The sequence below is a fragment of the Lepisma saccharinum genome, chromosome 21, assembly GCF_977018435.1.
Source record: "Lepisma saccharinum chromosome 21, izLepSacc3.1, whole genome shotgun sequence".
Lineage (NCBI taxonomy): Eukaryota > Metazoa > Arthropoda > Insecta > Zygentoma > Lepismatidae > Lepisma > Lepisma saccharinum.
The window spans coordinates 29922984-29935376 of record NC_139249.1 but is presented as its reverse complement, the minus strand read 5'-3'; the positions used below and the strand labels follow the sequence as shown (position 1 = coordinate 29935376).

The 12393-nt window shown below is 37.3% G+C and overlaps 1 protein-coding gene across 1 annotated transcript in view; it reads left to right on the top strand.

Moving 5' to 3' along the window:
- LOC146004128 (uncharacterized) overlaps window positions 1-12393 on the top strand; it is a 102053-nt gene that overhangs the window by 50007 nt on the left and 39653 nt on the right. The window contains exons 16-17 of the mRNA XM_083142794.1: window positions 1974-3988; window positions 10253-10433. Of these exons, the coding sequence (XP_082998920.1) occupies window positions 1974-3988; window positions 10253-10433 (2196 nt within the window). The remainder of the gene's footprint in view (window positions 1-1973; window positions 3989-10252; window positions 10434-12393) is intronic.

Genomic DNA, 12393 nt, shown 5'->3' with positions numbered 1-12393 from the left:
TCATTTTCTAATTGATTTTCTTCAATATTCTACTCTAGGCTTCAGGCTTCACAAATAGCCTATCTAGCCTAGAATATACGCTCCTGTTCTGTGCTTCCACAGGCTTGTAAATCCTGGAAAGGTCTGAGGAAATGTGGAGAATTGTAAGAATATTATACATCTTGAATGATGATTATGAATTTTTCAACTACTTGTGAACACCATTTTGCTACAGTTAGCCTCTGTTCTATTATGATACCATGGGTTGTAGGTTCTGGTTCTGAAATCTTTTATATTTTATTAGTTTATCACTCATGCTCATCTTAGCATTTAACATAGACAGAAGCAAATAGAAGCTGTGTTTCATATGAAACAGTTGAATACAATTTTTCTCAGATTTATCATATAAATGAAGTTGTAATCGGTGAATAAATGGGAGAACTATTAGTAGAAATATTTAATAGAGGCATCTGTAGAATGCCAATACGTGTAAATTACACCCTGTAAATTTGTTTTGACCCTTTCTACAAATCTTTGTAACACACTCATGGCGCATTGTTCTTATTAAAGAAAAACTAAATATGCTGACCAAGGCAGTAATTTATTTTATTAAAAGCATAAACTAAAACGTAACGTTTCAACCTTCTAGCAAGGTCTTCATCAGACTCTGTACAAAAGTCTTTTGTACTTGATACAGAGTCTGATGAAGACCTTGCTAGAAGGTTGAAACGTTACGTTTTAGTTTATGCTTTTAATAAAATAAATTACTGCCTTGGTCAGCATATTTAGTTTTTCATAATCATGGAAACAAGGCTTAATGGTGTTATAATTGGTTATTAAAGTAACTGAAATATTATGTGCAACAACTCCATAGTAAACTGTTGTTCTGCATTCAGAACTAGAGGGAAGCCAATACCAATGGTGTCTGTATTTGAAAGTGGTTTAATTTAATCAACAACGCTGGTCAATACTTTTCTGGAGTCTGGTTCACACAGTATCCAAAAAAACTGTGCAGCACTTTAACTGTGCAGTAAATAACCTGGATATTATGCAAAATGCATAATTTTAATTTTTGTAACAAAATGGTGGGGAGAGATGGATGATTAAATGTTAGATTATCTTGCGTGAAATTATGAATATTTGAAAGCAAAACTTGCATAGATTGCTATAATATAGTTTCAATGGAAAACTAGCTTAAAATTTATTTAAATTTTCTAAACTATGAACAATTACAATTTTCAATTGTTGTGTAGGTTCAAAGTGGTATTGGCTCAACTCTATTTAGAACTTTATTTTCAATACTGAAGCATTTATTTACCCCTGGTATTTGACAAATGAATACAGTGGAATCCTGATTTAATGTTTCTGGATTTTGCATTTTTCCTGAATTATACATTCAATCTCGATAGTCCCAGCATAGCAAAACATAAAATTTTCCTTGATTTTTACATTTTTCCCAAATTTTAAGTTTTTTCAGCTTTGTTCTCTGAAAAATGTAAAATCTAGATTCCAGTGTGTTTCCATATTACTTTAGAAAAAGATGTCTGTAGATTTCAATGATGCACTGTTAATGGTCACATTCAGCTTCTGTAGGTCTAGAATGCAGAGAGCAGTTTACCCTGCTTCTTTGCAACTGTAGTTGATGAGTAAATCACTGAATGTTAATATGTTAATTGTATACCAGAGAGTAATTCATTGTGATCTGGGAAAGAATACGTTGCTGAATTAAATGATTGTGGCAAGGGCTAAGGATAAATTGGTTTGCAATTGTTGCTTTAAGATTTTGTATGTATCTAATGGTTATACACTCGACAGCATTATTACTTTCACTTGTTATTACAGCGTATGTGTATCAGGGGACCAAGGTGAAAAAAAAGAACAACTTTAAATACAGGAAAATAACTCCAGGAATGGAAAATCAGTATTCCACTGTACTTCTATTGCTTGTTTGAATTTAATGCACTCATAAATTTTCTTTCTTTCCTTATATTTAGACGTGATTCAGAGAATCCCAGAAAGAGTTTGCCTATTTCTTCCAAAAAAGAAAGGGATCGGATTTTGCTGCACGAAGAACTAGAAAAGGTCTCCAATTTATTGAAGGACACTGAAACGCATACCTCATCTACTACATCATACTCTCTTCATGAAGTAACAGACGAATGTGTTGAGGATAAGCAGGAACCTAATGAATTATCAGGCAGTTCTGTAGACGGAATCCTAAGTTTAAAACAAGAAATTGGAGTTCTTCGTGACAGAATCAAGGACTTAGAAAGTGTGGAACAAACACTGAATAGTGAGTTGGAGAAAGCAAAGTGTAGTACTCAGTCAGATAAAGATGTAATATGTCAGCTGAATGACAAGATTTCTATTTTGCAACAACAGATTGAAGATTTCGAGAAATGTATGAAAGAAAAGCACACTGAGTTGGAAGAGGTTAATTCTTGTTTGAAAGAAAAGAAGGAAAAACTAGAACAACTAGTCATGAAGGAAGAAGAAATGTCTATGCAAAATATTATCCTTAATGAAGAACTTCAGACAAAGCTGAATATCCTCGAAAGCACTAAAGAAACTTTAACGAGTGAATTGGAACAAGTAAAACTCAATGCAATAGCAATGGAAGAGCATGAAGAGCGAATGCTTAGACTGAATGAAGAAATCACCAATCTGAAACAATGTATTGCAGAGTCCCAAAGCTGTGTAGAAGAAAAGGACAAACAATTGGAAGAGAATATAAATCTGGTAACAGAGCTCATTAAGAAGGAAGAAGTAAAGGCAATAGAAAATGAAAGCCTGAAGGAAGAGTTATTCTCTCTTCGGCAGCAGATTGAGTTGCTAGAAAGCAGGGAAGAAACTTTGAAAGTCACGCTAGAAGAGATGAAATGCAATACAATTCTTATTGCAGATCATTCAGACATAACATGCAAATTGAACAATGAAATCGATCTTCTCAAGCAGGCCATTGCAGAATGTGAGAGATGCATCGAAGATAAGAACAGGGAACTGGAAGTTAATAAGGAACAATTAAGTGATCTCATGAGTAAGGAAGAAGCAATGCATTCGGAAGAACACCAGCTGAAGCAAGAATTGGCTGAAACCGAACAGAAAGTCAAACTACTGGAGAATGAACTGGAGAAATTAAAATCTGATACAATTTCTACAACCGAGCATGAGGTGGAGATGAATAGACTGAAAGATGAAATGAGTCTTCTGAAGCAGATTGTAGCTGAATCCAAGAGCAGTATTGAAGGAAAGAGCACAGAAATAGAAGGGATGAAAAAACAACTAAAGGAATGGAAAGCAAAAGAAGAAGTTTTGTCATTGGAGAAAGACAGTCTAATTGAAGAGGTAGAAGACCTAAAGAATGAATTGCTCAATGTAAAGTGCAATACAATTTCAAAAGAAGAACATGATGATATAATGTATAAGCTGAATGATGAGATTGTGCAACTGAGGGAAACCATCGAAGAATATGAGGCATGTATACAAGAAAAGAATATTGAATTAGAAGACACAAAGAATGATCTAACAGAACTCATAAGAGAGGTTGCAGTGAGGTCTCTGGAAGAAGAAGACCTGAGGGAAGAACTTGTGGAGCTTCGGAAGAAGGTTAAACTGCTTGAAAGTGGTGAATACCTGGGTGAAGAGTTGGAGAAAATAAAAGAAAGCGTGGAGCAAGATGTAGTACATAGGCTGACTGAAGAAATTACACAACTGAATGAGAAAGTTGCAGAATTGGATAGATGCGTTGAAGGCAAGAATAGAGAATTGGATGAAAACGAGAAACTGCTAACAGAACTCCTAGAAAATAAATGTTGCAGAGATGAACGTGCAAAACCAGAAGTGGTTGCTGAAAGCTCAGAGACAAGTCTTGAGAACTTGAGGGATGTGCTAGCTTCAGAGTATGCCACTGCAGCACCGAAGAAAAACGTCCCACTTCGGGAGTGTGATTGTGCAGACATACGAGAACTGGAACAGCAGGTTATCATTGCAGAGCCACCCAGTGAATTGGGTAAGTAAATGTTTGTTGTGAATTTGTGTGTGTAGCCATACTGTACTAAATGCTTTTCTACTGATGGCTGAGGTTGGATGCCATTTCTATCTGCCAGTTGTCTTCAAGGGTGTGCGCATGGGAGGACTTGGCAATCAAAGTTGCAAAGGAAGACAGCTGGCAGATAGATATGACATCCAACCTCAGCCATCGGTAGAAAAGCATTTGGAACATGCTGTGTGCAATAAACCAAGGTCATTCGAGCACCATTGTCCCCAATGCTCCTGAGGGGTGCATTTGTAACAGCTTTTTAGAAACCCTCGCATTTACAACTCTGTGTGTGAGAAAAATGTGTTCATAATGTTTGGTAACATGCCATGTCTTTGATTCTCACTTGTCTAGTTGTAGGACTAGCATTTGATATGTTGGGACACACAAAAAGAAACTGTCAGCTAGCATAGTTGTACTGATTGTCAATTTGTTGCTTTCCAGCCATCAGTTCGAAAAACATCCTGTACAAAAATTTATATGATCGGACCAATCAAAATTGTCACTGAATTGCCAATATGAAAGTTACCATTAACCTTAACATTTCATAAAGAAACTAAAAAATTTAATCACCTCCTTAATTAATGTGACTCAGATTTGTGTTGTGCTTGTTTTTCATGGACAAATTTAAAACAGTTTTCACAACAAAACAATTTGGTCCATTACCGTATTTGTGCGTATACAGTGGAACCCCGATTTTACATTTTTCAGGGGCCTGTAAATAAAAAAATGTAAAATACGGGAAAGCATAGGGGAGGGGTGAATCTCAAGTGTCGGTAAGAAACGACTTCACAATCGACTTATATTGTCAAAAATAATTCAACAACGGTAAAGAAGTATGATTATGAATTTGTAAGGGGAAAAAAAGCAAGACCTGCTGTGAAAATCAGTGAGGGATTAACGTGACCCACTTTCGAGGTTAGGGACAGTGGATGACTGCTTCTATCTGCCGCCTATTATGTTCTATTTATGCTTTTGATTGTGTGGGATCTTCATTTACTCTGTAAAGTGGTAATTAGTTGCTAGTTTTATAAGTATCAGATAATTGGAGGGGGGTGATCATTTATAGTTAACGTCGGACATCTTTATATACAGTAATCAAAGTGTCTGGATTCAGTTCACAGTGGAGACATGTAGAATGATTCAGATCCCACTTTAGCTGCATGTGTGTCCAGTTCTGATCAGCTCAACTGCATAAACAACTGAAAACAAGCTTTGTGAAAATTAGCATTTTTTTGACATCATAGTATGGGGAATTGTTATGAGTGACGTGCCCATGATTTTGGCAAGGGTGGTTACGTATATATTTTTTAATAGTCAGCCCTTATTTTGCATCTTTCCCTGCCTTTGTTGACCCATCAAAGATGGGTGACTTTTCTTTTTACTTGTAGTACGCTATGTTCGTAGAATGTACGCATCCAGGAGCGACTGCTTAATTGTAAACCGCAGAGTGAAGAAGCTTTTCGCCTTTATGCGAATTGATTTGTCTCTTCCACACCAGCAAAAAAGAACAAATGCCCCCCCCCCCCCCCGTAAGGAAACTAGAAAAAGCGAAGGTAAAGTTCCCTGTGTACTTTGCACCATGCCGGGATGCATATATAGGGGGGTGTGGGAGATGTGATCAGCACCATGCTCTGGCCACCTTTACCCCCCTATTCTTTGATCTCTGCCAATTTGGAGGTGATGTGATCAGCACCATTCTTGGGCAGCCTTTACCCCCCCCCCCATGGTTTCCCAAAGGTACCTATTTATTTAGGCTAGGTGAGTGAGCTCCAGAGCCCCTTTATGAGGCAGCTTAGATCACCCATCCCGGGAACAAACCCAGGTTTCCAGTGCGGCAGTCAGATGCCCTACTAACTAGGCGACCACAACTTCCCAGCGAATAAGAAAAAGTAAATGTATGCTCTTTTGGCCCAAATAAGCATCTTAATGGTATTTACATGTGCACTAAATTTGACTGCTCCCAGAGAATATTGCCACACCCCTCGTTTATCCACTCATTTTTCCTGTCCGTCGCTGTACATCACCCGAGTCACATAATCTGTATAAAAGAAACAGTTCTCTGCACCATGCAGAATAATACATGTGTCCGAACTTCGCCTCCCCCTTCCCCCCAAACAATTGATTTGACAATAATATTTTTCAGTGAGTAAACTATCTCTCATCTGCCCATAGAAAAAAATAATCACTTTAGATTATGCATTTTCAGCTTCATTCTGATGAACAAATGACATAGCATTCGCAAAAGAACTAAACTAACTAACTCTCTAGCCTTCTTAAACCCGAAGGTTCATGGCTGCAGCAACACAGGCCTTCCATCTGTCCCTATCTTGAGCAAGATCTATATACTCTTTTCCATCCCTACCGATTTCCCTTAGGTCCATCTCGACGTTGTCCCTCCATCTTCGTCTTGGCCTTCCTACTGGTCTCTTACCATCAGGTTTCCCAACAAGAATCCTGTAAACTCCTCTTTCCTCTCCCATTCGTGCCACATGGCCTGCCCACCTAAGTCTTCTTGATTTAATTATTCTAATAATGTCTGGACATGAATACAAATTATGTAGTTCTAAATTATGTAACCTTCTCCACTCACCTGTCTCCTCATCCCTTTTAGGTCCAAAGATTTTCCTAAGGATCCTATTTTCAAATACTCTCAATTTATGTTCCTCTTTCAATGTAAGGGACCAAGTTTCACACCCATATAATACTACAGGCAAAATTACGGTTTTGTATATTTTAACTTTTAGTTTCTTAGATATTAAACGAGAAGACAAAAGTTTATGAAGAGAGAAGTAACATGCATTTCCTGAATTAAGCCTACTTTTTATTTCCTCTTTAATATAATTTTCATTTGTTAATATTACTCCTAAGTATTTGAATTTGGAAACTGGTTCAAACGAGTTGTTATCAATAATTAGATATTGATTATTACCTAACACTTGGTTTCGGCCTGTAAGCATATATTTAGTTTTCTCTTTGTTAACTTCCAAACCTATCTCTTTAGCAGTTTTGAAAAATATTTTAGCATTATTCTTAATTGTATTCACATCATCCCCCAGTAAGTCTACATCATCTGCATATGCTAACAACTGAGTCACACCATTTAATTTTAGTCCTTCTTTAGTTTCGTTTACCTTCCTAACAGCATATTCTAAGGCAAAATTAAAGAGCAATGGAGATAATGCATCTCCTTGTTTTAACCCATCATGAATTGTAAATTTTTCAGACATATTAATACCCACACGAATTTTACTTTCTGTTTCACTGGTGCATATTTTTATCATACTAACAAGCTTCTTAGGTATTCCAAACTCTACTAATATATTATATAATTTATCTCTTTTGACCGAATCATATGCTTTTTTGAAATCAATGAATAGCTGATGGACATTTTGATTATATTCCCACTTTTTTTCAAGTGTCTGTCTGATGTGAAAAATTTGATCTGTAGTTGATCTGTTACGTTTAAATCCACATTGATAATCACCTATAATTTCATTAGCATATGGTGTTAGTCTTGTTAAAAGAATGTTAGATAATATTTTATATGTTGTTGAGAGTAGAGAAATTCCACGGTAATTATTGCAGTTCATTTTATCACCTTTTTTAAACACAGGAACAATTATGGATTCTTTCCACTGTTGAGGGATTTCTTCTTTATTCCATATTAAACAAATTAATTTATGAATTTGACATATTAATGAATTTCCGCCATATTTAATTAACTCAGCTGGTATTAAATCAATGCCAGGTGCTTTGTTATTCTTTAGCCTTTTAATAGCATCTTTAACTTCAGTCAAGTTAGGTTCTGGAACTAAAGGTTCTGCTGTGTGTACTTCGAACTTCGGATCAAAAATAATTTACAGTGAAATATAGACGATCCAATCGTATTTCCTTAGAAATCTAAACGACATCCCATTAAAGTAGTAGTGCAGTTCGTATTCAGTATCGTATAGCGGAGGTTGGCAAACTCTTCTTATTAATGCTGCAGACAAGAAAAATAAATAAATTCACAAACAAGCCTCCTCCTGCTTTTCTTTTTTGTTCCGGTCAACTACGAAGGATTCCGTAAATCTCTGTGAGCAAAGAAGCGAATGGTGATCAAATCCTGTTGTCAATTTTCCACTCTGAGAGGGAGGGCGAACATCTGTTTTGTCCAAATTCTAAGGAAGGCACCATTTAGCGAGAATCGGTTTGGCAACAGTGTGCTTCTTGTCTTATACTGAGGCAGAAGAATCGGCCCATTCTATATTTACCGGGAATGCAAAGAGTTCAGTTTTCCCTTCTTGTTCGTCAAGCAAGGTGCGACAATTGCAAGTTGTACCCTGCTTCCCCCCACCTTCCACTGACCATGCCTCTTCACTCCCTCCTCTCGCACGAAAGCCTAACATTTGGAAGTTGAAGGTTGCGTGTTGAATGAACCGCATGCAAAAGCAAGAAAAAGGATGGAGAAGTTGCATCAACAGAACAGGTTTCTGCCAAATTTTAAGACAGTCATGTCTCTGAAAACTTATAAAGTGGGAAATGAACGTAAGATCAAGGTGAACATCCCATTATTTAACATGGTCTTTTGCCTGGGTCTGACTGGATGAACGTATTAACTGTGAAAACGTATAATGTAGGAATGGAAAATCGGGGTTCCACTATACAGGGTGTCTACCAGTCAAGAATGTCGAGAAAAAGTCAAGAAATTATGCTTTTTGGTCAAGAATTTTTGCTATTTTTTACAGTATATTGAACTTACATTGCTATACCTGTATTGGAATTTGATAAAATTTCGTATTTGGAAATCTTAAAATTGTTCTGAATTGTAATTAGGATTTGTTCACTTTAAGAATAACATTTTTGTGAGCTTGAAGTTTTGTAAAAATATTAAATGAAGTGGCCGCGGTGGCTCAGTCGGTAACGCGTCTGACTACCATGCTCAAGGTCCCGGGTTCGATCCCCGGCCGGTTCAAATCCGGGAACTTTTCTAACGGTGGAAGCGGCCCCGGCGCCTACCCAGCGTCGAATAACATGGGTACCTGGGGGAAACCCTGGGGGGTAAAGGCGGTCAGGGGTGTGATGCTGATCACATCACCCCCACTAACGACCGGATCAAGAAAGTGTGGGGCGTTACCCCCACACCCCCTATACGCCTTCATGGCGTGGTGCTATGCACAGGGGAACACTTACCTTTATTAAATGAAGTAATGTGGCCATTCCCCAACCAGGACGAAGTGTGAAGCATTAATTTTTTAATGCCTTAATAATAAAAGCAAGTCTAAATCTCTTGTTAAAGTACAGCTTCAACCGGCCTTGTGGTAGTTTTCTTATTGAATAAAAAGATCTATTTTCTTAATTTTGCAACTATGCCTAAGTAGGGGGTGTAGGAAAATGGTCAAGAAAGTGTCAAGAATTTTGGATTTATTTTGGTTGACACCCTGGTATAATGCACACCCTGCTTTTTGATTGGGAAAAGCAGCAATTATATCTCGTACATAATGTGCAGTACCATTCAGGTTCAAGAAATGGCTTTCTTAGTTGTAGTTAGTAAAGATGTTACTATGCCGATCAAGAGAGTGACATACATATTGCTATGTCGACCAAGAGGAGAATATCATCTTGTGTATGCAATGAGTCACCATCCCATGCCACCTTCCCCCTCTCCCTCCAGTATTGGTTGAGCGAGAAATAATAGAAAATGACTTCCTAAACACTGCAAATCCATAACTTAATTTTGATCTTGCTTTCTTCCACTACAGAATAAATAAGGTGATTACAGAAGTAAAATCTTTGGGATGCTATACATGATAAAGGGTGAGGGGTGGGGGGGGCAGCTTGCATTGGTGACTCATTGTATACACAAGACTATATTCTCCTCTTGGTCCACATAGCAACAGGTGACTCTTTGAATATGTATGCCATTCACTCTTGATCAGCATAGCAACAGCTTTACAACCTACAACTAAGAAAGAACTTGAATTGTACTCCACATTAACTATATACAAGATATAATTGTCACTTTCTTCATCAAGAACCAGAGTGCTCATTATACACTTGTAAATACTGTATGTATAATAAATACTAGAAAGATGGTAACCCTTGCAACTGTAGTCAGTGGTTTCATCTTTCCAATCTAAATACTGTATAAATTGGAAATAACTGGAAAAATCAAAACTCTTTTTTTTATTTAAGTGTACTAATCTTCACTTCCAAATTTATGTACTACTTTGTTTTCATCTCTAACCTCAACAGTTGAGCATGGTGATTATGTAGAAAGCAAAAAGGAGTCAAGAGAATCTGCTTTTGAAGAGAATGCAAAATTGCAAGCACAAGAAGAACAAGAGATGACAGACCTATTAGAGAAAGTTGCCAATTTCCTTGAAAGTAGTGGAGATGACAGGTCCACGCTGGAGAAAGATGTGTGCAAAGGAAGGTAAGAAGAGTGTTTTTATGTATGCAATTACCCCCCCTGAAAAATCATTTTGGAAAATAGTTATTTAACCTTTAAAACAATTACATCCTACTACGTGTTTGTTCACCTGCAGAAATGGCAAGTAGGGTTGATTTTGTCAGCTTTATTCTTTGGAGGTAGATTAAATTTCTTGACTCACAACGGTCATTGATAAGGTTTAATGTCCTAAGTTAGAACCGCTCTTCTAAGGTAATAGTTTAGTTTACTAACTGGTAATATATACAAATTTGCATACCCCCAAAAATGAAATCACAATAAAATACAAAATGGAAGGGGTGAAATTCAAATGCAGATAGGAAAAAATTGCACAATTTAATTTTTTGATTGGATGATGTATTATAAAGAATTTGACTGCAGGGAAGTAGTATGAACGATTTAAAAGAAAAATAGCAAGTCTAGTGGGGGGATTAAAGAACTGGGAAGGGTGGGTGGGTGGGTGAAGACTGCTTTTAGCTGCTCCATCTTAGATTAAGTGAAGGTTTGCTGCTAAATTAGACATCTCACAGATGTTATGTAGATTTTCAGTGAAAAATGCAGGCTCGACCAGGACTCGAACCTGGGTCTCTGGCAATCCGTGCCATTGCTCTACCACTGAGCTATAGAGCCGGCCTGGCTTCCCCTGCATTTTCGCTGGCACTGTTTTACCTGTGTGAAATCGTCTCTGCAAGTGCTACTGCAACGGGATCTGTTGCCTTTGAAACACTATGGACGTCGACGTTGCCTGGTTCCTCCCAGCATAGAGATGTCAATCCATTAAATTAGGCACACACAGGAGATGTACTATGTAGATTTTCAGCGATTTTCTCCTGTGTGTGCCTAATTTAATGGACTCACAGATGTTCATTTCCTTTTTAATTGGGGATTTGTAGCTACTTTTTAAAGCTTGAGTATGGGTATTAACTTATAGTTAAATGTCATGAGGAGGTCATCTTTATATACATCAAAGTGCCCTGGATTCAATTCACAGTGGAACAGCATGTAGAATGCTTCATATCTTACGTTTTTCTTGTTTTAAGTCACTTTCCTGCCATTTTTGGCTAATCACAACAATGAGGATGATTGATGATTAGATGAAACTGATGAAGGAATGCTCACAAAGAATACTAGGGCCGAAGCCAACATTCGAACCTGGGAGCTTCAGTGACGAGGATTAGTCGACCACTGAGCTGGCTAGAATGGTTAGCATTCCACTTTAAACACAATTAGCCTATCAGCATAAAAAGACTCGAAACACGCCTTGTCAACCTTTTTGCATTTCCAGATGTCAAAATGGGGGATAGTTTTTTATTCCTATGTTAATGGTTTATTGTTAGATTCAGAAGTTGGGGGGGAGGGATTTCATCTGCTTGAACAGTTTCTTTGTAAATGATCTTTTTTTTTTCAACCAGACTCTGCATCCTTTCCTACATTAAGCATTGTGCAATTTATTTTCAGTGTGTGTATGGTTCTAAAGAAAAACAGGGATAAAATTAAGATTGTATAAGTATGAGAGCCATGATTGAGTTGCAGACTTATATCTCAATGGCTCTTTGCGTAGCCAAATTAATTTCTTTCTTGAACTGCTCTTATTCTTTGAGACTTATTCTTGTTAGCTACATTCAAGAGTTAGTTTTGTTTCCCAGATAGCAGCAGAATAGCCTGTTAGTCACGGACACTTATGGGTTGTAAAGATTCCATTGACTCCAAATGGAATAGTTACAACCCAGAAGTGTCAGTGACTGTACATAGAATGAATCATTGCTGTTGGAAGAAGATACAGTGTAGCCTCAATTTTTACATTTTTCGTGGAAGAAAAGGGGCCCCCTTTAACAGTTGATTTTGTACCGAAATCATGGGCAAACCTTTGTTCCATACTGTAAAGAACACAGAAAATTCCCCTCTATGAAATCTCATATGGACATTAATATTAAACATTGACTCT